The sequence below is a fragment of the Rhinopithecus bieti genome, unplaced genomic scaffold (genome assembly GCF_001698545.2).
Source record: "Rhinopithecus bieti isolate Rb0 unplaced genomic scaffold, ASM169854v2 scaffold_9690, whole genome shotgun sequence".
Taxonomy (NCBI): domain Eukaryota; kingdom Metazoa; phylum Chordata; class Mammalia; order Primates; family Cercopithecidae; genus Rhinopithecus; species Rhinopithecus bieti.
Window position 1 is genome coordinate 1,964,864 of NW_016806622.1, and position 25,316 is coordinate 1,990,179.

General features: G+C 43.2%; 1 protein-coding gene, 1 long non-coding RNA gene and 1 pseudogene across 7 annotated transcripts in view; 1 reads left to right on the plus strand and 2 right to left on the minus strand.

Moving 5' to 3' along the window:
* Positions 1-4,607: 4,607 nt before the first annotated feature.
* LOC108532828 (60S ribosomal protein L17-like) lies at positions 4,608-9,436 on the minus strand (annotated as a pseudogene). The gene is made up of 2 exons (XR_001886562.1): positions 9,374-9,436; positions 4,608-5,172 (listed from the first exon to the last, which is right to left on the minus strand). The product of XR_001886562.1 is annotated as a 60S ribosomal protein L17-like (transcript).
* A 2,349-nt stretch (positions 9,437-11,785) lies between these two features.
* Positions 11,786-25,316, plus strand: part of LOC108532818 (uncharacterized) — a 63,996-nt gene continuing 50,465 nt past the window's right edge. Inside the window, exon 1 of the long non-coding RNA XR_001886561.1 lies at positions 11,786-11,868. This is a non-coding gene — a long non-coding RNA (uncharacterized LOC108532818). The remainder of the gene's footprint in view (positions 11,869-25,316) is intronic.
* Positions 15,143-25,316, minus strand: part of NFKB1 (nuclear factor kappa B subunit 1) — a 124,348-nt gene continuing 114,174 nt past the window's right edge. For all 5 annotated transcript variants that reach the window (XM_017877089.1, XM_017877088.1, XM_017877086.1 and 2 more), the window contains exons 18-24: positions 25,069-25,238; positions 24,638-24,740; positions 21,646-21,770; positions 20,230-20,296; positions 19,731-19,903; positions 18,749-18,905; positions 15,143-15,808 (exon numbers count right to left, since the gene is read on the minus strand). In XM_017877089.1, the coding sequence (XP_017732578.1) occupies positions 15,648-15,808; positions 18,749-18,905; positions 19,731-19,903; positions 20,230-20,296; positions 21,646-21,770; positions 24,638-24,740; positions 25,069-25,238 (956 nt within the window). In that variant the 3' untranslated portion in view covers positions 15,143-15,647. The remainder of the gene's footprint in view (positions 15,809-18,748; positions 18,906-19,730; positions 19,904-20,229; positions 20,297-21,645; positions 21,771-24,637; positions 24,741-25,068; positions 25,239-25,316) is intronic.

A 25,316-nucleotide genomic window follows, 5' to 3' on the forward strand; every position in this document is an offset into this window, starting at 1 on the left:
AGAAGTTTGCTTAACCCCTTAGGTTGGTCTCTGTCTTTAAACAAGATTTATTGAGCTCCCCCGTGTGCCACATCATGCTATGCAGTGATCAAGTACACATGATTATAACAACACCTAAGTTACCTACAACTCTCAGGAAATGAGACATTCTGGCTCACGAACATTTCTGTTTGGGAACTAGCACTCATCCCTGCCTCATCATTTAGGTGGGAACAACCCTCTTGTTCTGATTCTGTTCCTGTTACTTTTTGTTGGTTTTGTGAAATGTACTGGTCTACTGCCAGTTGTCGGAGCAGACACTGTTGGCTGGCCACCTCACAGCAAGATCCTCCTCCTCTCTGCTAATAGAGGTGGCCATGTCCAGCCTCAGAGACTGAATCATAATTTGTTATTCTAATCCTAGTCCCCTTTGCCAGTGATTGATGTAGGGTTAGGCCCATGACACATTTCAAGAATGAATCATAAGTTGATGTCTAATGTGGGGTTTCTGGGGGAAGGTTTCCCTGCCTGATAAGAGATAGACCTGAGGTGAAACTCTCTGCTGTTGGGTAAAATTGAGAAGTTACTTGAGGGCCTGGAGCACTTGGAGCTGCTGCAGCCTTTTTTTGGTGACCTTAAAGAAACATTTTTGACATGGGGTGTCAGAGATGTTTAGCTGCCAAATTAACCCTGCAACCTTCTAACTTTGGTCTTATTATAACATGGTAAAAAATAAAGGCTTAATTGTTTAATCTTGGAGTCAGGTGTTCTGATTTTACAACTCAAAGCATCCTAATTGATATAGCAGTTAAAGGTGTGGGTATTGAAATCAGACTGACTTGTGTTTCAGTCCCAGATCCACCAGTAGTAGGCTGTTCTTCACTGGATACAGGCTACTGAGTCTTTCTGTGCCTTAGTTTCTTTAAACACAGGAATAATAACAGTATCTGCCTCATAGGTAAATTGTGAGGTGTAAAGGAGATAATGCATAGATTATTGACAGCACATGATAACTATCTGCCAAATGTGAGCTATTACAATCATCATTGCCTCTGTGTGAAGCCATCAGAACAAACCTAGGGAGGTGGGCAGATCTGAACGTGTGCGGGCATGGGTGGTGGCTGTGAACAGCATCAGCCAGGGAAGCTGGGGGTGTCGGGAGCAGCAGTGAGCCTGGGAGAGGAGCAGGTAGGACCTGGATCCCCCCACACCCTGCCTGGTCATCCTGAAGATTTAGGTCATAGTTGGCCAGCAGGTCATGGTCTAGACTATGTTTTAAAAAGTTGAATTACATGCTAACATTTAAAAAGGGAAAGATTCCGTGTAAAATATAGGTGTATCTATCTCTGATCTTCTTGTAATGGTATTTTTTAAAGCCCTTATTTGTTTAACCCACTTAGAGTCAGGCATTCTCATGTTATAATTAAAAGCAGCCTCGTGGATAAAGGCATGGGTCTTTGAGGTCAAACAAATGTGGGCCTTGGAGAGGGCAGTGTGGGCACCTGGGTGTCCTATTAGCTGGGGGATGCGTCACCTACTTCCTTGTGCTAGGATGCTGCAGTGGCAATAGTACCTCTAGTGAGGAAGGCTGTTGGGGACATAATTTGCCAAAGTGGGTGAAGGAAGGGCCCCTATTCTTTTACAATGAGCTCTCAAGCCAAAGTGGGTGACTGACATGCTTCCCTACCCATATTTTTGGTATTGGAATGAAAAGATTTTTAACTAGTCAACTTACAAACATGAGTGAGATTTTGCCTTGTCAAAGATCCAAATTTTGTGTGCGTGCACGTGCGTGTGTAAGTGTGAAGGCTGCGTGTGGTGCAAGGGCTATGGGCCCATGCTCTGATACTGAACCTCCCAGTACTGGCCTTGGACCAATCACTTAACCTCTAAGCCTCAGTTTCCTTATCTTGAAGGTGAGATTAATGGTAATAACTATCTCACAGTGTTACTGTGAAGATTAAATAAAATAAAGATATAAATTTAGTAAATGCTGGTTTATCAACATCATTCCTCAAAGGATAAGGCTGGTGGTGGCTGGAGGGATCAAGCCTAAGAATTTTTCATTCTGCTTGCCAAAAGGAAAGAGCAAATTAAGCCTTCTGTACTAAGGGAAAATAATCATTAGGCTTCATGACCTGAGTTGAAGGAGAAAAATTCAGGCAGAAAGCTGAAGAAATTTCTGATTCCTTTTTTTGGTAAAGTTTTTCCAATTTTACAGAAGCAATAAAATAAAATAAAATAAAATAGAGTAGCACTAGGCAAGCCAGCTGTTGGATGATTGTGCAAAGTTCTGCTTCTTCCAGCAGAGGCCTCTTGTGCTCAGGAAATGAGGCTGGTGGTGGGTGGAAGGGAGTGCCCTGGGCCAGGATGCTGGCTTCCTGGAGGCTTCCCCAGAGTACCGGGCGTCTGCTGCCTTCAGCGAGGGGAGGGGAGTCTAAGGAAACACTTGCAGGGCTGCTCCCCAAACCCCTCACCTTCTGGGCTTCAGGGAGTGGGATGCCAGTGCCCCAGAGGAATGCATGAATGTGAAACTACCTTAAAGAAGGAAATAAAGAGAAACAGAGAAAAGAATGGAGGGATGAAGGGGTAAAGAGCTGGGAGAAAGAGAAAAAGAAAGAGAAAGAGAAGAGTTGAGAGAAAGAGACTAGGAGAGAAAGAGAAAGGAAAAAGGAAGGGAGAGAAGAAGAATGAGAGAAAAGGTTAGAAATGGTGAGAGAGAGAGAAAGTGTGGGGAGACAGAAAGGTAGAAAGAAGGGAGAGAAAGGAAGACAGAATAAGAAAAGGAGAGAAAGGAAAGGAGAGAGAAAAGACAGAGACAGAGGGAGAGAGAAAGGGAGAAAGAGAAAGGAGGGGCTGAGAAGGAAGGGAGGAAGGAGAAAGAAGGAACCCAAAGGGTGGCTCTGTTTGCTGAGCTCTGATTTCTTTCCTGGCTCCAGGGCTAATAAAGGCTGAGCACTAGCATAGCTGGATCACAAGGTTCAGATCCACAGAGCAAATTTGTCCACTTTCTGCCTGCCTTTTTTTAGTTACAGACAGGTCCCAGACTTAACAATGGTTCGATTTATGATTTCATGACTTTTTGACTTTATGATGGGTTTATCAGGGTATTAGGTGCACTTTCGACTTATAATGGGTTTCAGGACATAACCCTATTGTAAGTGGAGGAACATGTGTATTTCATTTCCATCCACTGTTGCTACCTTGGCAAAAGGGTGGCATATAAATGCTTTTTAATTCACATTGACTTACTATGGATCTATGAAAACTTGGCAGCAAGCCTCCTGAATGGATGATTGACAGAGGAGAAGTCAGATGAGCTATTTAAAGGCTCAGTAACAAAACAATCAGGAAAGGACCAAAACTGTGAGCTATGGGCATGATTTGGGGAAAGGAATTACATTCTGCTGATGGAGGGACCAAAATGGTCCCTGGCCCACACGTTGTGTGCATATGTTACTCATCATTCAAGATGTGCATTTGGCTAGGCAGTAAAGGAAGGCAGGGCCAAATGGTGGCTTTGACCTTCCCAGATCAAAACTGGGATGGAGAAGAATGCTAAGGACTGCTTGCATCAATCAGGCCTGAGAGGTTCCCTCATCCATGAGCATATACACACTTCCTAAGTATACATGGTCTCCATCTATTTGGGAGGTAAAATTCCCCCTGCTACTGTGGTCGCAGGCAGCAGTGGTGGAGGGGCAGGGGCTTCAGGACCTAAAGGAAGAGAACAAGAATGTTGCTTTTTGGCAGCCTTGCTCCTGTAGCAGGACCTGTCTGTGGGATTACGATGGGCCTTTATGGGGATGTCATTTCTGGTCCGTTTGGCCTCTCTAGGCCAGGCTTTGCTTCAGCTGTGAGGCAAGATTCTGCATTAACATGGGTGGCCCATGGATAGCTTTTTGGGGGTCCTGGCTTGAATTGTTGAGGGAACGTGAAGGGACACAAATAAATGGCAAAAAGGGGCAAGTGATGGAGGAAAAAAGCTTCTGAGGCCCCCAAAGCAAAAGGAATGGGGCTGGAAGGAGTGGGTAGGAGGAAGAAAGTCAGTATGGACTCAAGGCCTCTTCCTGGGCCTGTTCCTGGGGACTGGTGCCAAGCATGATGTGTGCTGAAGTTGAATTAGTTTGTTGAGGGAATGCTGGCTTCCTGCTGTTTGGCCACCCTTGGAAAATACTTCAGAGCCCCCAGTTGGCAAGCTTCTTCCCTCTCCTGGGCATGACCCACCCCTTCAAAGCAGTTGTGTGTTCCATGACGTGCTGCTGCAGCGTGAAGCCAAGGAGCACGGTATGTGGATTGAAGACTGAGTCCTGGCCCAGCCCTTGCTCTTTACATTAGACCAGGGACCTTCCAGCATATCAGCAACTCTGTCCTGTGGAGAATGGCAGGAATTAAAATCCCTCCCTGTTCACCTCTCAGGTTGCTATGACAGTCACTACTTGAAAATATTTTCTAAATGAAAACATTCACATTTAAAGTTTTTATTTTTGCTAATTTTTTCAAAATTACAGAAAAAAATTATTTCAAAAGACTAAGGGAACATTTGCATTTGAAAAAGGTGATAAAAAGGGATTCTGAAAATAAAAAAAAACCCATTATATGAAGTTTTTCATTCAATTTTTTTTCTTTTAATTACATTTATTTTAATGCTGAATTTACTCCCGTGCCATAAGTTTTTGTTTCTTCAGTTTCTTCTGGGATATCTTTTTCTTCTGGGCAACCTCCGCTTCTGGTTTAGGAATAATCTATTTCTTTTCAGTAAGGATCATCTCAATGTGGCAGGGAGAGCTCATGTATGGGTTAATCCGACCATGAGCTCTGTAGGTCCGTCGGCGCATCTTAGCTGCTTTGTTCACTTGGATATGCTCGATGACCAGAGAATCTACATCTAAACCCTTAAGTTCAGCATTACTCTCTGCGTTTTTAAGCATGTGCAGCAAAAATTCAGCACTCTTTTTGGGCCACCGACCTTGTGTCCAGCCCCACTGCTTAGCCTGGGCACACCTGCCAACTCCACCATTGTAACGTCGGAATGGTATGCACTGTTTCTGAAAAGTGACATCTTTCAGATACTTCGTGGCTTTTCGAATACGCATACCCTTGATGGCCTGGGCAGTTTCACGAGTTTCTTAAAGTGAACACGAAGATTGGAACCTCTTGATTTGCATGATTTCGTGGGATTCTCCGGGTCAAGTGAATAGCGAACCATTTTCACAGATTACCTCAGGCCGCTTAGGGAAAGAGCTTCATTCAATTTTTTAAAGCCAAAAAATAAATTGTGCAGTATTGCTTTAGGAAAAGGAAAAAGGAAACTGTGAAACAGCTTTGAAATGAAGAAAATATCTATCTCTTTTCACCAGGGAACAGACCTAATAACCTGGTTGTCTAGTATTGGGCATCAACTTACAGCCTTCCCTGACTGATGCGCCCCCAAAATAGTCCTCAGGGTTCCACCTCACTGTCTTCATCACCAGCTCTGCTTCCTGGATCCCAAGAGGGAATCCTGGGAGAAAGGGTTTTGAGAATTTCTGTTTCATCTGCTATCATTCTGGCCTGAAGAGAATATTATTTCCACAAGAACCAATTTCTGCTCCTTTCCAATTTATCTGAGAAAGTGGGAGCCAAGGTCTTTCTGGCTCTCTGCAGATCACAACCAAGATAAACTTGCTTGTCCCTTTCTTTTGGGTAGGATCTTGAAGGGCCAAGGACTCTTGAAGAATGCTAACAGTGGTGTCTACAAGCCCAGGACTTCTTGTGCAGCATTTAAGGAACTATGGAGCATAGAGGTTGGAGAACAGAGATCTCTGTGAATCAGTGCGAGGGCAACAAGACGTAGCTGGTGTAACTTTTCTCCAGCCTACCTGCCCTTATATCCTTGATCATCTCTGAGGATTTCCTTAAGAAAAACCGTGACTTTGTGCTTACAATGCAATCTTCATGCTTAATCCTAGGAAATGATTTTGCCTTTAGTAATGGCCATTTACCATGGTTGTAGGTGACTTTCAGAGTGAATGTCTGCATATAAGTTGGAACTAGAAAGAAACTTATGGCTTATCCTCCCTCAGGGAAGGGATTTTGACCTGTGCCAAAGACTGTGACCTGTTCCAAAATCAATAGCTCTCTTAATACTGGGAACAGAAGTAGACCACCCTCCTATCTTCACTGCTCTTAGTGTGACCAAGGGACTGAAGTTTTTCTCCAGCACAACATGAGAGGAGGTGACACATTCAAAACTCCCTCACATACTTTTCTCAGCATTTTTCTCCTGGCTGACTGGGGCTGTCACCCCTAGCAAGACCTTAGGAACCAAGCGTTGGAGAAAGAATGACTGTCAGCCTGGATCCCTGCGTGGCTAAGTGGAAGAGAGACACTACTTACCCCTAACCCTGCTGCAGTGTTGTTACTGGAGTCAAGTGATCCTGTAGTCATGCCTCTCATGTGTCTCAGTTTCCCCATGACCACCCACTGTAGTGCCTGGCAAGCAACAGATGCCCAAGAAATCTTGATTGAATACGTATCTTTATTCTTTGAAGACTCTTGTGATAGTTCAATGAAATAATCACTTTGGAAAGAGATATTAATGTGGAAAAGCTGGTTGACAGAAGTAAGATGATGCTATCTCACCCCTTTCCTCCCTTTCAACTTAAGAAGCTTGAACAACTTGTTGAACTATTCATTTGTCCAGGGTAACAGAAAAAGGATATTGTGGACATAATGAAATCCATGTAATTGAAGGAGATCCATTTAATTTCAAGCCTCTCCTCAGTGTCTCCCCCAATTCCAAAACCAAATCACAAACCTGGACAACCAATGGACAGGAACTTTAGTCTCTAGGATTGGTATTTACATGAAGCAGCCAGCCACAGTGAGGCCAATGGAGAAGAGATACTCTCACTTTGTAGGCGTTCAGAAAAAGAGAAAAACTTGAATGGTTTAGGAAGGTGATCTTTAAGATCTTATCCAATCCCAAGTTCTGTGATCGTCAAGAAAATAAACAGAATTTTAGTTTCATCCTGTTTTGACTCCTGTGCCTCCCATGTCCATTCCCTGGGGAAGCACAAGTCAGAAAGAGAATTTCCCCCAAAAGCACAAAATAGGAGGCTGAAAGAAATGAATAACTTTCAGTCAATGAATAATTCATATTTAAGCATCCTTGCCTCTTATTAGGGGGAGAATCAAGTCTCCAAGCAATATGTCCTTTTAGTTATACTTTGGGTACATTTTGCATTTTGGTTGGGTACATGATGACTCCATCATCTTTGTATAGGACTGTAGGCATTTTTCCTTCTCTTTTAAATAAAGCATCTTTTGGTCAAAGGACTGCAAACCTCACTAAAGAATAGTCTTTGGAATCAGATGGGCCTGCATGTGAATCTGGGGTGAGTTATTTAATAACTTCAGATCATTCATTTCCTTATTATAAACTGGGGTTAAATATATACCTCATGGGGTGTCTTGAGAATTATCATTAGAAATTATTAATCCAAAGAGGCTGGCATGTAATAAATGCTCCATGCTGGCTGGATCTTTCCCCTCCTCCTTTTTTTCTGCTAAAATGTACAAAGTCCAGTTTGTGCGGCTGCATTCCGTGGTGGTGACCAGGAACGTCTGTGCCACATTCAGCTACTTCAGGAGACACAGGTAGGTAAATGAGCAGCAGCAGGGCTTCGTTCTGCTGAAAAGAAAGACTGCTGATCCTGAAAAAGTCTGGGTTATGCCTGCAGAGTATAGAAACCTAAAAAATGACTGAAGTTCTGAGGAAGCTATTTTTAAATGGCCTCCTGCTGTGACACAAGCTTTCTGGGAAGGTTTATTTCAGGCCTATTATAGGTTTCCACCTGATCTCCTGCATTCCTTTTGGTTTATCTCCATCTGCTGGTACAATATGAAAGATACTTTCACAGAGACCCAGACGACCGGTGGCCTTGCTGTTGCAGCACCACACAGAGGTTCAGGCCAGCACTGAGATCTGGGAGGAAGAAGAAGAAGTTTCTGAGACAGAAGAGAAATGGGGCTTCTTATGAAAGAAGGGGAATGTCATTTTTCTATCTTGGCGTGAGTTACTTAGTTGTTCCTCCTCCTCAAGTCAGCTTCGCTTCAAGTGAACTTCTGGTAGGTGAGCTGTCAAGTTGGAAGCCTGGAGCATGGTGACAATCCACTCCACACTTAAGGCTTAAAACCTCAACCATTATTTAATTTGCTCACGAATCTGCAATGTGGGCAGGGCTCTGCAGCACAGCTTGTCTCTATTCTGGGCAGCATCAGCTGAGGCAGTTTGAAGGCTAGATGGGGTGACTCAGTGGCTGAGGGCTGGAATCTTCTGAAAGCTTCACTCCCTTACACATCTCTTGGTTGATGCTGGCATCAGCCAGGGTCTCAGTAAGTCTGTGGACTGAACACCTGCACTTGGTTCCTCCATGTGGCCACTTGGCTCCCTCAGAGCACAATAACCAGCTTCTAAGAGAGAGGGCCCAGCACGATGGGGCAGAAGTTGTTTTCCATTTTATGACTTAACCTTGGAAGTCACTTAGCATCTCCTCCGTCCTTGTCACAGGTCTGCTTAGATTCTCAGAGAAGGAACCCAGGCCCCTCCCCTCAGTGGGAGGAGTGTCAGTGTCATGTTGTAAGACAAGAGGCCTTGTAGTGGCCAGCTGGGAAACAGTAATCTGCCACAGAAAGGAACCTGCAGAGGAGTGGAGGCATGGGCTGCTTGTTGGAAAATTAAGAATTAAGGAAAGTCAGAGCTGTATTTTTTCACTTTACAGAAACTTCACTTTACAGTGGGGCTGGGTAAGGGTGGAGAAATGGCAATGTAATAGAAAACAGAAGTAGAATTTTCCTTGAGAATCTATTTATTTGGGAGATGCTGTAAAATGAAGAACCTAAACTGGTTTTATACCAGTGAAAAGTTTTGCTTAAAAAAGCCTTCTCTATTTCAAGATTATTTATCAATGACATCTGGTACTTCCAATATTTTTATGGCTTAATTTTTGACATATTTGGAAATTATTTTGATGAAAGGAGGGAGGCAGGTGTTCAGATGGACTGTTTTCAAGTGAATTGCCAGTTGAGACCTCTGTTTATTGAGTGATATGGTTTGACTGTGTCCCCACTCAAATCTCATCTTGAATTATAGCTTCCACAATTCCCACGTGTTGTGGGAGGGACCCGGTGGGAGATAATTGAATCATGAAGGCAGTTTCCCCCATACTGTTCTTGTGGTAGTAAGTTTCATGAGATCTGATGGTTTTGTAAGGGGGAAGCCCTTTCGCTTGTCTCTCATTTTCCTTTTGCCTGCTTCCATGTAAGACGTGTCTTTCACCTTCTGCCATGATCGTGAGGCCTCNAATACGCATACCCTTGATGGCCTGGGCAGTTTCACGAGTTTCTTAAAGTGAACACGAAGATTGGAACCTCTTGATTTGCATGATTTCGTGGGATTCTCCGGGTCAAGTGAATAGCGAACCATTTTCACAGATTACCTCAGGCCGCTTAGGGAAAGAGCTTCATTCAATTTTTTAAAGCCAAAAAATAAATTGTGCAGTATTGCTTTAGGAAAAGGAAAAGGAAACTGTGAAACAGCTTTGAAATGAAGAAAATATCTATCTCTTTTCACCAGGGAACAGACCTAATAACCTGGTTGTCTAGTATTGGGCATCAACTTACAGCCTTCCCTGACTGATGCGCCCCAAAATAGTCCTCAGGGTTCCACCTCACTGTCTTCATCACCAGCTCTGCTTCCTGGATCCCAAGAGGGAATCCTGGGAGAAAGGGTTTTGAGAATTTCTGTTTCATCTGCTATCATTCTGGCCTGAAGAGAATATTATTTCCACAAGAACCAATTTCTGCTCCTTTCCAATTTATCTGAGAAAGTGGGAGCCAAGGTCTTTCTGGCTCTCTGCAGATCACAACCAAGATAAACTTGCTTGTCCCTTTCTTTTGGGTAGGATCTTGAAGGGCCAAGGACTCTTGAAGAATGCTAACAGTGGTGTCTACAAGCCCAGGACTTCTTGTGCAGCATTTAAGGAACTATGGAGCATAGAGGTTGGAGAACAGAGATCTCTGTGAATCAGTGCGAGGGCAACAAGACGTAGCTGGTGTAACTTTTCTCCAGCCTACCTGCCCTTATATCCTTGATCATCTCTGAGGATTTCCTTAAGAAAACCGTGACTTTGTGCTTACAATGCAATCTTCATGCTTAATCCTAGGAAATGATTTTGCCTTTAGTAATGGCCATTTACCATGGTTGTAGGTGACTTTCAGAGTGAATGTCTGCATATAAGTTGGAACTAGAAAGAAACTTATGGCTTATCCTCCCTCAGGGAAGGGATTTTGACCTGTGCCAAAGACTGTGACCTGTTCCAAAATCAATAGCTCTCTTAATACTGGGAACAGAAGTAGACCACCCTCCTATCTTCACTGCTCTTAGTGTGACCAAGGGACTGAAGTTTTCTCCAGCACAACATGAGAGGAGGTGACACATTCAAAACTCCCTCACATACTTTTCTCAGCATTTTCTCCTGGCTGACTGGGGCTGTCACCCCTAGCAAGACCTTAGGAACCAAGCGTTGGAGAAAGAATGACTGTCAGCCTGGATCCCTGCGTGGCTAAGTGGAAGAGAGACACTACTTACCCCTAACCCTGCTGCAGTGTTGTTACTGGAGTCAAGTGATCCTGTAGTCATGCCTCTCATGTGTCTCAGTTTCCCCATGACCACCCACTGTAGTGCCTGGCAAGCAACAGATGCCCAAGAAATCTTGATTGAATACGTATCTTTATTCTTTGAAGACTCTTGTGATAGTTCAATGAAATAATCACTTTGGAAAGAGATATTAATGTGGAAAAGCTGGTTGACAGAAGTAAGATGATGCTATCTCACCCCTTTCCTCCCTTTCAACTTAAGAAGCTTGAACAACTTGTTGAACTATTCATTTGTCCAGGGTAACAGAAAAGGATATTGTGGACATAATGAAATCCATGTAATTGAAGGAGATCCATTTAATTTCAAGCCTCTCCTCAGTGTCTCCCCAATTCCAAAACCAAATCACAAACCTGGACAACCAATGGACAGGAACTTTAGTCTCTAGGATTGGTATTTACATGAAGCAGCCAGCCACAGTGAGGCCAATGGAGAAGAGATACTCTCACTTTGTAGGCGTTCAGAAAAGAGAAAACTTGAATGGTTTAGGAAGGTGATCTTTAAGATCTTATCCAATCCCAAGTTCTGTGATCGTCAAGAAAATAAACAGAATTTTAGTTTCATCCTGTTTTGACTCCTGTGCCTCCCATGTCCATTCCCTGGGGAAGCACAAGTCAGAAAGAGAATTTCCCCAAAAGCACAAAATAGGAGGCTGAAAGAAATGAATAACTTTCAGTCAATGAATAATTCATATTTAAGCATCCTTGCCTCTTATTAGGGGAGAATCAAGTCTCCAAGCAATATGTCCTTTTAGTTATACTTTGGGTACATTTTGCATTTTGGTTGGGTACATGATGACTCCATCATCTTTGTATAGGACTGTAGGCATTTTCCTTCTCTTTTAAATAAAGCATCTTTTGGTCAAAGGACTGCAAACCTCACTAAAGAATAGTCTTTGGAATCAGATGGGCCTGCATGTGAATCTGGGGTGAGTTATTTAATAACTTCAGATCATTCATTTCCTTATTATAAACTGGGGTTAAATATATACCTCATGGGGTGTCTTGAGAATTATCATTAGAAATTATTAATCCAAAGAGGCTGGCATGTAATAAATGCTCCATGCTGGCTGGATCTTTCCCCTCCTCCTTTTTTTCTGCTAAAATGTACAAAGTCCAGTTTGTGCGGCTGCATTCCGTGGTGGTGACCAGGAACGTCTGTGCCACATTCAGCTACTTCAGGAGACACAGGTAGGTAAATGAGCAGCAGCAGGGCTTCGTTCTGCTGAAAAGAAAGACTGCTGATCCTGAAAAGTCTGGGTTATGCCTGCAGAGTATAGAAACCTAAAAAATGACTGAAGTTCTGAGGAAGCTATTTTAAATGGCCTCCTGCTGTGACACAAGCTTTCTGGGAAGGTTTATTTCAGGCCTATTATAGGTTTCCACCTGATCTCCTGCATTCCTTTTGGTTTATCTCCATCTGCTGGTACAATATGAAAGATACTTTCACAGAGACCCAGACGACCGGTGGCCTTGCTGTTGCAGCACCACACAGAGGTTCAGGCCAGCACTGAGATCTGGGAGGAAGAAGAAGAAGTTTCTGAGACAGAAGAGAAATGGGGCTTCTTATGAAAGAAGGGGAATGTCATTTTCTATCTTGGCGTGAGTTACTTAGTTGTTCCTCCTCCTCAAGTCAGCTTCGCTTCAAGTGAACTTCTGGTAGGTGAGCTGTCAAGTTGGAAGCCTGGAGCATGGTGACAATCCACTCCACACTTAAGGCTTAAAACCTCAACCATTATTTAATTTGCTCACGAATCTGCAATGTGGGCAGGGCTCTGCAGCACAGCTTGTCTCTATTCTGGGCAGCATCAGCTGAGGCAGTTTGAAGGCTAGATGGGGTGACTCAGTGGCTGAGGGCTGGAATCTTCTGAAAGCTTCACTCCCTTACACATCTCTTGGTTGATGCTGGCATCAGCCAGGGTCTCAGTAAGTCTGTGGACTGAACACCTGCACTTGGTTCCTCCATGTGGCCACTTGGCTCCCTCAGAGCACAATAACCAGCTTCTAAGAGAGAGGGCCCAGCACGATGGGGCAGAAGTTGTTTTCCATTTTATGACTTAACCTTGGAAGTCACTTAGCATCTCCTCCGTCCTTGTCACAGGTCTGCTTAGATTCTCAGAGAAGGAACCCAGGCCCCTCCCCTCAGTGGGAGGAGTGTCAGTGTCATGTTGTAAGACAAGAGGCCTTGTAGTGGCCAGCTGGGAAACAGTAATCTGCCACAGAAAGGAACCTGCAGAGGAGTGGAGGCATGGGCTGCTTGTTGGAAAATTAAGAATTAAGGAAAGTCAGAGCTGTATTTTTTCACTTTACAGAAACTTCACTTTACAGTGGGGCTGGGTAAGGGTGGAGAAATGGCAATGTAATAGAAAACAGAAGTAGAATTTTCCTTGAGAATCTATTTATTTGGGAGATGCTGTAAAATGAAGAACCTAAACTGGTTTTATACCAGTGAAAAGTTTTGCTTAAAAAAGCCTTCTCTATTTCAAGATTATTTATCAATGACATCTGGTACTTCCAATATTTTATGGCTTAATTTTGACATATTTGGAAATTATTTTGATGAAAGGAGGGAGGCAGGTGTTCAGATGGACTGTTTTCAAGTGAATTGCCAGTTGAGACCTCTGTTTATTGAGTGATATGGTTTGACTGTGTCCCCACTCAAATCTCATCTTGAATTATAGCTTCCACAATTCCCACGTGTTGTGGGAGGGACCCGGTGGGAGATAATTGAATCATGAAGGCAGTTTCCCCATACTGTTCTTGTGGTAGTAAGTTTCATGAGATCTGATGGTTTTGTAAGGGGGAAGCCCTTTCGCTTGTCTCTCATTTTCCTTTTGCCTGCTTCCATGTAAGACGTGTCTTTCACCTTCTGCCATGATCGTGAGGCCTCCCCAAACACGTGGAATTGTGAGTCCATTGAACCTCTTTTTCTTTATAAATTACGCAGTCTCGGGTATGTCTTTATCAGCATTTATCAGACTAATATATTGAGTAATCATCTTTTTCTCATTGATTTGGAATTTTACTTTATCATATACTAAATTCCTATATATTTTGGAGCCTCCTTCTGGACTCAAATTATTTTTATCTGCCTTCTCATCAAGATAATGTCCCATCATGAGCTCTGGAGCTAGACAGAGCTGAGTGTAAACTCAGAAGCAGCTTAGCTATGGTTTACTTTAAGCCTCAATTTCCTTCTCTATAAGTTGGGTTGTTTTTCAAGATTAATGGCTCAACGTGTTGCAAAAAATTGTTCTGCATGGTTCCCAGTACCTGTGCAAGCAAGGTTCTTGGGGAAACGGACTCTGAGTTGGAAATTTATGTGTTAAATGTTTTTCTGGAGTGCCTTCAAGATCAACAGCTATGGAAGGGTGAGAGAGTAAGCAGCATGGGCAGAGGGAGAAGTTGAGTGCAATGCAGCCTCAGCCACTCTAATGGGAACCCTGAAGTTTAAACAGCCCTTCAGTGTTGTCCGGGGTTGGACAGGCTTATTCATATGCCCACACTGATCAATTTGCATGGGTGCCAGTGTGGAAATGGACACGGCCTACAAAGACATGGCTCTCTGCAGCAGAGGCATTCCATGAGGAAGCTGACAGCTAGAGTGCACCACCAGCAGACCAGTCCTTTGTCAAAGGGGAATTGCGGCTGTGCATCACAGTGTCGACCATAGTACCTAGTTCAAAAACTTTGATTTTTTTTCCTCTTCCCTTACTCCCAATTCTTTCAGAAGCAGTTCAGCAAAGCTTCATGCTGGAAGGCTCCTAGTCCAGGGCCCTCTAGTATATGGAAATTTTAACACTTTATCACAGAGGTGTGGAGAAGACATTGAAGAGATGTAGCATTGTATAAGATGGAGGAAAGTGAGGTGGCACAATCTAAATACGATGAGCTGGGTATGGATTTGACAAATCCAAAGCTTTCATCTTAGGTTAAAACACTTTCCTTTCGATCATTATTTGTTCATTTCTAGATTAAAAAATTGACTCTAATAGGCAATGTGAATGTGATAACCAGGGTATGGAATTATCCCATGATTATAAGGAAACATTTAGAAAAGTATTTGCACAGATCAAACAAGGTGAGGTCATCAATTTGCTTTTCCTTTTATTATAAAAGTAAAATAAAAAATAGCATTTATAAATCCAACATTTTTTCCTTTAAAGTATTTGATCTAAAAAACATATTTACAATAGCAAAATGCGGAAAAGGGGGAAAATACCATTTTCAGCAATGATTGTAACCATGTTTAAATATTGACAAGTACTTTTTTTTTTCAAATCAGAGAAATAACCACATTAGAAAAAGCAATATNAAAAATAGCATTTATAAATCCAACATTTTTTCCTTTAAAGTATTTGATCTAAAAAACATATTTACAATAGCAAAATGCGGAAAAGGGGAAAATACCATTTTCAGCAATGATTGTAACCATGTTTAAATATTGACAAGTACTTTTTTTTTTCAAATCAGAGAAATAACCACATTAGAAAAAGCAATATGCTTTTTTTTAAAATGGCACGTCAAGTGACTCTCATTTTAAAATATCCCTTTTCTTAACCCTTAATTTGAATGCAAAACGATGTTGTGGATGGTCAGAAGGAATGCCAGGTGGAGACAGTGATACCTTTAATGACAATAGGAACGTAGCAGAGGGACAAAAGCAATGACAACAGAAAGCAGCTGTGATCCGGCAGCAGCCGGCAAAGCTTAGTAAGCAACCTCATCCCCAGATGCATCCACTCAGCCAGTGCTGTGATTGCTAGATACTATCTGTAAGTGAACCAAACTAAAATTCGTTTATGAACCAAGAAAGGAAGCCAAGTTGAAAAGGTCTCGAGTTATATCGAGAATGATTCAGGCAGGCTGGCTCTCTGAGCACCTCTGGATGCGCTTCAGCTTCTGTTTTGTGGACAATGCAGTAGAATTTTAGGGCTTTGGTTTATACGGTGTGGGAAATTGTCAGCAGGCTAAATTTTGCCTTCTAGAGGTCCTTCCTGCCCATAATCATGGGGCATTTTGTTGAGAGTTAGCAGTGAGCCACCACTGGTCAGAGACTCAGTAAAGCTGAGTTTGCGGAAGGACGTCTCCACGCCGCTGTCGCAGACACTGTCGCTGTCTCGGAGCTCATCTGAGGGGAGAAAGCACAAATTCACTGGGGGAATGGCCGGGACCAGGCAAAGCCTTTGCTCTCATACACCTTATGCTCCAGATGGGCTCCAAGTTTGGCTCTAAAAAGCTCATGGACTATTCTGTGGACAACTCTTGCCCACTGGCTTCTGCCAGCCACACATCCCACCTATGCCACCCCCACTGTCACGACTGCTTACCGTGGTGGGAAGGGCAGAAGGTACTGTGGGACATACTGCGAGGATGTTATGAATTAGCCAAATGTCAGAATTAGCCAAATGCTTTCACATCTTCCTCCTGCAATCTAGTCTTGTGTTTGAGAATCCTTTCTGAATTATCTTCACTCACAGTGGACCTTTTCTTCCCTTAGAAATCAGGTGTATTTTTCCAACCGCCGTATTATCTATTTTATAGCTGAGGAAACTGCTGAATCTCAGCAAAATAAATTGGTGACAGAAGCAAGAACTAAAAATTAGCTCTCTGGGCCTCATATGCTATTACAGCATACATTGCCTTGAAAACACTTTTGGTAGCAAAGAAGTAAAATGATTTTAGTGAAAATTAGTCTATACTGGAAAATCAGGTTGAATTCCCTTTGTTGATAAGTATCCTTAGGGATATGACCAAGGCAAATTATTTCCTATACAGTGAGTAAGGAAACGGAAGTCTAATATACACTAATCAAAATGCTATCTTCTTAGGTATCAAATTCCAGTATTAGAATATTAAGACTTTAATGCCAGTGGCATGACTATCATCTTGGTACTGATTGATTTATTTAATCAACCAATCTTTATTTGGTGTCTACTATGTGCTACAAACTATGAGATATCCTAAAAATAACTACAAATTAGGGGCTTAATGCTTAGGTAGGTATTTACTTTTTTAAACAATATAAGTACTTGCTTTTTTTTTTTTTTTTTTTTAATATCTGTGCAGAAGGAGCACTGGGCAGTGACTCAGGAGATCTGGGTTGTTTTCCAGCGGATACATTATTCCTTTCTCAAGTGCACACAATGGCACCTGCCCTTGCTCCCCTGGGAAGGCCCCCTGGCAGGGTGAGATGGGTGCTGTAATTGAGTGGCAAGAAAGAGCCAGCCAATTAAGAGCTTTCCAGGGAATGGGAAGAGAACGGTCAAAAGGCTGGATCAGACCAGTGAGCCAGGGGAGCAGAGAAAACCCTTGGGAATGGAAGGGCAGTGTGGACAGTGTGGAGGAAGAGGTTCCACAGCAATGTTTAAGAAAGCAAACGAGTAAAACAGGGACACAGTTTTATGTTTAAAACCTCGAACATTGCTAGGCACACAGTGTATGCTCGATCAGGATTTGCTGAATGAATGACTGAATGAGCTGAAGGGTATAACCCAGAAGTAACACAATGTCACTAATTTTTAAAAAGAATCACACTATCTGGTGGGCAGACAGTGGACTGAAGGGAGGTGGACAGGAAGGAAACAAGGGGACTGAGTAGGAGCCGTGCAAGAATCTAGGCAGGAAATGACGGCGGGCTGGACTAGGGCGGTGGTTGCAGACAGGATGACATTTGATGGGTCGCATATGAAGTGATTAGTGCCAGAAAGGACTCCTGAGGAATTCCTGGGTTTTGTCTTAACCTCCTGGAAGATGGCAGTGCTTCTGACAGATGTGGCGAGTATTGGGCTTGGGTGAGGTAGAAAGCAAGGAGGGTTTAGGACTGACCCTGGAAGGCTGTGACTTTAAAAGGTGAGTGTGGAAGAGGCAGCCAGGGGAGTGTGCTGTGGAGGAGCCAGGAATGGAGACGGTCTGAAGTTGAAGGTAGGGGTCAACCATGACACACTCTGTGAGTTGTCAAGGTGAAAAGGAGGTGACTAGATCTGGCAATGTGGAGGTGACTGGTCACTGTGAGGAGAGCAGGCCTGGTGGAGTGGTGGGGATGTGATCCCAACTACAGGAGGCCAAGCAGAGAGTGGAAGGTGGCAAGCTGGAAAGAACAGCTCTAAAAAATTCTTCTGAGGAGCTCTGCTGTGTAAGGGAATAGAGCAATTGGACTGTAGTTAAATGGGATGTGGGATTAAGAGGGTGATTGTTTCGGTGTGTTTTGTTTTTAAAGATGAGGAAATCATGAAATGCTTGCTAGGTGATCTGGTCGGAGAGTGGGGAGGAGGAAGGGCTAGAACAGGAGACAGAGGTAAGAACGAACAGTAACAACCTAGTAGAGGTGAGGGGGCTAGACCCCGGGGAGAGGTGGCTCCTCAGCTGGGCAAAGAAATTTAACCCACCAAGCCCAGATGGAAGGCTGCCAGTGTGGGCACAGGCACAGGTGGGCTGGCACTTGGTGCAAAGGTGAGAGGGTTCTGGTTTCTTCTGTTTTCAATAGAGTGTGAAGCAAGGGTGTTGCATGATTAAGGGGAGGGAAGGAGTGTTGGGGGATTAGAAATAGAAAGCATGGAATCGTCATTTACAGAGTGGGAGAATAAAATTGTAGGAAATACAGGATTACTGGGCTGGGTTGAGAGTCCATTTCATATGGTTGTGAGATTTTTGGTGGCATGACACATGGTCCCATTTATGGTGGGGGACAAGGTCAGTGTCATGAGCATGAGAGAGGAGGCAAAGGAAGGAGATCGTTCTCTCTCTGTATCTTGTTCTCTCTTTAAGGTAAATATTTCTCTCATGTCTTAAATTTAATCACCCGCATCATGTTGTTTTTCATATTTATTGTATTATTTAGTGTTTACTAAGTAGTTCATGTGTCAATGTGATTTTCCAAGGGTACTGCCCCCTCATCTGAATGGTACTATCAAGAGAGGCAGAGGGTGAGCCCAGGGCGTACACAGACACACAGGGAACTGTATTGAGAAGATGAGAAAGAAAATTGCCACATCATATCCCAAGAGAGCTGAAGACACCAGCCTGGGGGAGCTGGAAAATATCTCCACTGTCTTTTGTCTTTTTTCTTTACCTATTTGCTGCCTTGTGGAGGCAGGCAAGAGAGGCAGCGAGTGGGCCTGAGAGGTGGTCTTCACTGGGCTGGAGGCTGCCTGGATCACTTCAATCGCTTCAGTGTAGCCCATTTGTCTCAGAGCCTCCACCAGCTCTCTGACTGTCCCTCCAGAGACCTGTGAGAAAAAAGGAAGGAGGAGCATGTTCCTGTGTTCGAGTCCCAGTGCAGGCTGTAAGCACTGACAGCCCACCCTTCCCTCTTCCATGCTGCCTCCTCCAATCAGGAGCCAGGAGGAAATGGAAAGGGCAGAGAACAGCGACTAAGAAAATACAGTCTTTGAATCAAGTTTCCTGTTTCGGCTCAAAGATCACTCAGAAATCACAGAGAAGTGGTTTGTAGTAAGCACACAGAGACAGAGAGAGAAGCGCTGAGGCAGTGAAACTCTGCCTACAGTGACGTCTACACAGTCTCCCTCTGTAAGCTGAAGCTCTGAAATCCATGGAGAAACAAAAGCTAACCATGAAATTTTCAACAGAAAACAACTTCACCCCATGCTTTTCTACATTTTATTTTTAGAAATGAAAAAAAAAAAAAAATCACCAGGTAATGGCTCCACTAGGAGTCACCTCACAGAACATGACTCAATGCCCCGCCACGTGGTAAGGTGTGTTCTTGGGGACAGGAAGCTACGCATGTTGATTACAGTCGATTGTTTGCTCAGGGCTGTTCAAGTTCTGTGAAAATCCCAACCCTCTACATAGCATTTTCACAGGAAGTCTCTAGGTATTTGAAAACAGGGAAAATCTGAAGGTATCTGAAAACAGCATTCTCAGGAAGATGGGCTGCCAACTTTTAGCCTGGGTCACCCTCCCAGGCCTTGGGCAATGAGTGGTTTTCTTCTTCAGAGTTAAGGAACAGGGAAGGAGATTATGCCCTGGCCAGAGATGTTAACAGAGTAAAGTCAAAGGAAAATTGCTAAATCTGTAAGGTAACGTGTTACCTCATAGTTGTCCATAAGTGTTTTGGAAGGAGCAGGACTCAGCCGGAAGGCATTATTAAGTATCCCCAGGCCTAATTTCTGTGCCAGAGTAGCCCAGTTTTTGTCTGGATCAGGAATTTCTAGCAACTTATAGAGCTGCAGCTTCACATCTTCAGCCAGCTGTTTCATGTCTCCTGAAGGAAATGAAGAAAGAACACACTTGTTCTAAACTGCCATAGACACTCTGGAGGGACTGATCAATGCCACCTGGCTTCCTCCAACTCCCAGTGGAAGCAACCAAGCTACTCTACTTGAAGGTCCAAGCCCAGCTGAGTAGCAGGCAGTATATATTTATAGTAGATTAAAACTGGATATTCTCCTTATCTACCTCCAGCATCTTTTGGTTCTGAAATAAGAAATGTACTTTTCACAGTAGACCCTGGATAATGCTGGTTCCTCCCTTTAAATGATACTGTGGAGATAATAATGGTTATGAGAATCTGGTTCTATCACAACCCACCTTGTGCTAGTAAATCATCAGATGTAAACTCTGGCTCATATGGTTTCCCATTTAATATGTCAAATACCTGTTGGCAAGAAAAACACCAGAAATTGTTATACATCAAAGGGACCACTAGGGCAGTCTTTCTTTATGATAAAGAACTCAGCATGTCCTCCTTAGGAGGGCCTGGTACCCTAATGATGGAGGAATGGCAAGAAGAGTCAGGACCACCCTCCAAGAATATGGTACCCTTTGGGGGAAGAACAAGCTGTGGGAGCTCTGGTGCAGGGAAGTTGTGGTTTGTACAAACTCTCTGAGCTGGGTCAGAATACCCAACCAAACTGCAGAGAGTCAGAGCTATAGCCTTTTGGAAGGAACAGGCAGTCCAGGCCACCATGTCAATCATCTCCTGCTCAGAGACCTAAGGCTAGGGAAGAGCTTACTCAGAGCTGTGAAGCTGTGTCCCCTCTTCCATAGTAACAAGCTTGTGAGAATTAACTGTATAAGCTTGCTGAGATGTCTAGATGTTCACAAGGCTTGGTGTTAACCCTCTGGCAATACTGACGTTTTAACTGAGGGTTGAGAAATGTCTTAGGCTAAAAGAAAAAGAATTCCAAAGCTGCAGAAGCATTTGTGGTGTTCTCTGCAGTCACTCTGTTGCAGGCTGACCTGGGTAAGGAGAGCGTGGGGTCACTGAGTGCATCATCTTTTTGTGTTCTGTGGCAAGGCCTTCTGGGGAAATGAGGTGCTAACATAAAGGGAGAACCATGTAGTCTCTGCCAACATCAGTGAGCTGGACACAAACAGGCTGTGGGAGGCAGATGAGCAGTTTTAGAAGTGGAGCAGCTCTCGCCTCTAGAAGAACTGATCTTGTCTTGCTGGAGATCTTGCACGCTGCCTACCTCCTCCCTCTGGCTTTTCTTCCCAGGGCCAAATGACCTAGTAACTGCTTTATACCTTCAGATCTCAGCCCTGTGGAGTTTTGAGGAAGGCTTTAAATCTATTTACTCTGTTTTATATTTATTGAAATTCTAAGAAGAATTCTTAGTTTATTTTTACATCCCAAAATCACTTAGCTAAGTTCTAAGCAAACAGTAACATTTATCCTAGCTTCAGAAATTGAGATGGTAACAATTCTGGTGTGAATTCGGAATGGGTAACTTTTATGTGAATTTTGTGTTTTTCTTCTAACCTTTTCTCACATCTCAACTCTGATCTGATTAGGCATACACTTTCGTACTTAGAACTCAGCTGACCTAGATCTTTCATGGATAGGGTTTTTCAAGATAAAAATGGTCTCTGACAAACAGACTTTCTTAAAAATAAAAGGCATGTTCTTTGGGAAATAAAGCACTGGGAAGACCATCTGTTCTTACATTCCTGAACCTCTGACTCCCTCAGGGGCAGCCATCAGACAGATGGAGCGGCACTCACCTGCCAGCTGGCGGCCATATCTAGAGGCGTGGTTCCAGGCACAACTCCTTCATCCTCTCCTGCATTTTCCCAAGAGTCATCCAGGTCATAGAGAGGCTCAAAGTTCTCCACCAGGGGATCTGCTCCTGCAAAGTTAGGTTACACAGCATTAGGTAAACCCACATCTTGTCAACTTTCAACTGCCTGCAAAGGTCAGATTCCCAAAGGCAAAGCACTGTAGCAGCTTGAGGCAATCTCCTGGATAATTTTTAATGCATAAAACGTTTCCACTGGAATATCCAGAGAAATTGTTTTAAAATTGTAATTTGCTTTGATTGTTAAAGTTGTCTTATGACACCTTAAATAGCCAAAGATACTATCGAAAAAAAAAAAGACTTCAAATACTCTGACTTCACATTTAACTCTACAGGATATTTCTCAACTGACTGATGCATCTTTAATCTGAGGGATGATGGACAGCATGATTACAGCGACTAGGGTGCACCCTCAGGATTAGGGTCCCCACTGTTCAAATTTATGCATGACAATGTATTTCTCAGCCCCTTTTCTTGGACACTCAAAACAGCAAAGATGCTTGATATCTAGTGATAGCATGGCCAGTTTCATTGCTGGGTACAGCAATGCCAGGGTTCTGATCTTTAAATAAACAAACCTGCTAGGATGTATAATTATTGAAATATTTTGGGAAATCTAGTCTGCTCTTTAGCTTCCAGCAAAAACAAAAACAACAAACAAACAAACAAAACACCAAAGTAACTCAAAGACTAGAGCTAGAGTTACTTCTCAGAGGCTTAGATTATTTTTATGAGTGTTTAGCTTGATGTCTAATGATGCCATTTTCGAGGGAGGAACTTGTTTTTATCTTGCTGGGAGAACATCAGATGTGTCAATATCAATAATAGTAGAGTACTTAATGGGAAGCAAAGAAGGATCTTCATGCTATTTCTTGATTTTACTCTCCCAGTTCTGGCCTGATCTATGAGACAATAAATGTAATCCCACCATAAAAACCATGGAGAAATTAAGATGAACAATTTACAGGACCAAAGACTGGAGGGATGAGCTATCCTTTAACTGACTTTTTTTTTTCTGTGTGTGTGAGTGCAGTGGCACAGTCTCAGCTCACCGCAACCTCCACCTCCAGGGCTCAAGTGATTCTCCTGCCTCAGCCTTCCAAGTAGCTGGGATTACAGGTGCCTGCCACCACACCTGGCTAATTTTTGTATTTTTAGTACAGATGGGGTTTCACCATGTTGGCCAGGTGAGTCTCAAACTCCCAACCTCAGGTGATCCACCCACCTTGGCCTCCCAAAGTGCTGGGATTACAGGTGTGAGCCTCCACACTTGGCCTTAACTGACCTTTTCCATGACATTAAGATTCGGGCTCGGTTTTTCATCTGAGTTTCTTCATTTATATATCAGAGAACTGTTACTTGCTATTCCTTTCATGGGATTCTGAGGATTCAATATAAAGCATTTTTAAAAGGGTTATAGTTTCTTTTTCTTTTCTTTTCTTTTTATTTATGTATTTTTTTGAGACAGGGTCTCATTCTATAGCTTAGGTTAGAGTGCAGTGGTGAAACTGTAGCTCACTGCGCCCTTGAACTCCCAGGCTCAAGCGATACTATTACCTCGGCCTCCCAAGTAGCTGGGACTACAGGCGAGTGACACCATGCCTGGCTACTTTTAAAAATTTTTAATAGACATGAGGTCTTACAATGTTGCCCAGGTTGGTCTCAAACTCCTAGTGCAAGTGATCCTCCCACCTCAGCCTCTCAAAGTGCTGGGATTACAGGTGTGAGCCAACCCTTCTGACTGGTTATAGATTCTTGTTGGAAGGCATTTAATTATAATCAGTGTCTTCTAAAACTATTAATAACCACTACAATCAGAGTTTCTTGTTCAAGAAAAAGCTCTATTTGTTAAATAGAGGTTTTTTTCCCTCTTTTTTTTGGTATTTTTTTTATTGTTCTCTCTTTTGTTAAAAGAGAAAAGAAAAATATGGTGTTCCCAAAGAAGTTCCTATGTCTTTAATTTGCTTTGTTTTCTTGAATTTATGTAGCGTTTACCTTCTAAGTTAAAAGAAAACCTCTAAAGTAAATCAGATATGTCAGGGCAGGCTTCAGATGCCAATTTCATTACACATATTTTGGGATTCTAAATATGCAAGGCACTAGAGATTCAAAGATGAACATGGATAATTTTCTGTACTTCACAGGACTACAGAATTAAATGGAATAACATCTGCAAACCTATGAACAAAATAGGAGAGAGAAACATAGTAGAGAGAATAAAGTCTTAAAGTTCACACTGCCCAAGTGTGATTCATAGCTCTGACACTTACTGGAACCCTGAAGTGGGATCTGGTAGTCTCTCTAGTCTGTTTCCTTGACTCTAAGATGGGGAATAGTAACGGTATTTGTCACAAGGGGTGACTGGGCATTAAATGAGACTGTGCACATAAAGTGCATATCATAGTGCCTGGGACATGGAAAGGTCACTAAGTGCTAGCCATTTTTAGTGCCTTCCACATAATGGGTCTTAATACATGGCCCATTTTCTTTTTCCTACACTTCAATTTCTAAGAGACATTTCTTTCAAAATGAAGTCTTTAAATGATTTCTTTCACCAATAATCTTTTTCTTCTGGGGACTTCTGATATGATCTGAGACTGATACCACTCAGAATTCCATAAGGAATCAAACTCTACTTTGAAAGACCCCTTGTCATGGGAGTCAATCTAAACAATCAAACCCCAAACAGATGAATCAGAAAGTAAAAACTAACATGACTGTCAGGGTAAAGCCCAAGATTACTAGTCCAAACAGTGCCTTATGGCAGATAAAATGTGATTTGCCATATAATTTTTATTTACCCTCGCTTTTCAGCAGTAGGTCTGTGGCTTAAAGAAGGCAACATGGCTGCTCTATTGAAGTTGGGTTTGCATTCCTGGTAACATTTTTTATTAATGACCGCCAGGTCGCCACCTTACCTGCTGCTTTGAGAAGAGCTGCCAGCCTGGTGGACCCTCTCCCAGCTGCTATATGCAGGGGTGTGGTTCCATCGTAGGTAGTACTGTCCACATGGGCGTCACCCTACAATCCAGCCCACACAGGAAAGCGTTAGTGGAAGGTTCTTTTGCCCTTCTGTCCCCACCTCCCAGTGTGCATGGCCCCTTGGGTCCTATTACTAGCCCAATTGCTACTTTGGGCTGGCTCTGTCATTGAAGATATCCCCAATTAGAGATGCCAAGCAAGGGGGTGGGGGAACATCTAAAGGTGCTACTCTGAAGCCCTCCATAAGTGTTAAATAAATAGAGCTGATTATAAGGGAGAACAGCAGCTACTGACTTCATTCTTCGAAGAGATTTCCTTAAATCTCCCTCAGGAATTTAATGCAAAAGCAAGTAAGAGCGCCCTTCACCTCCAGGAGCAGGCAGCCTGCCAATGAGATGTTGTCGTGCTCCACAGCCAGGTGCAGTGCTGTGCGCCCGGACTTTTGCTCCTGAGCATTGACGTCGGCCCCAGCGGCCACCAGCAGCAGCAAACATGGCAGGCTATTGCTCATCATGGCTAGATGAATGGCATTCAGACCTAGAGTCCAAGCAAAGGGACAGTCACAGGATGGGATGGCTAACTCACAAGATGGCCCTTGGTGAAGCTGAAGGAAAT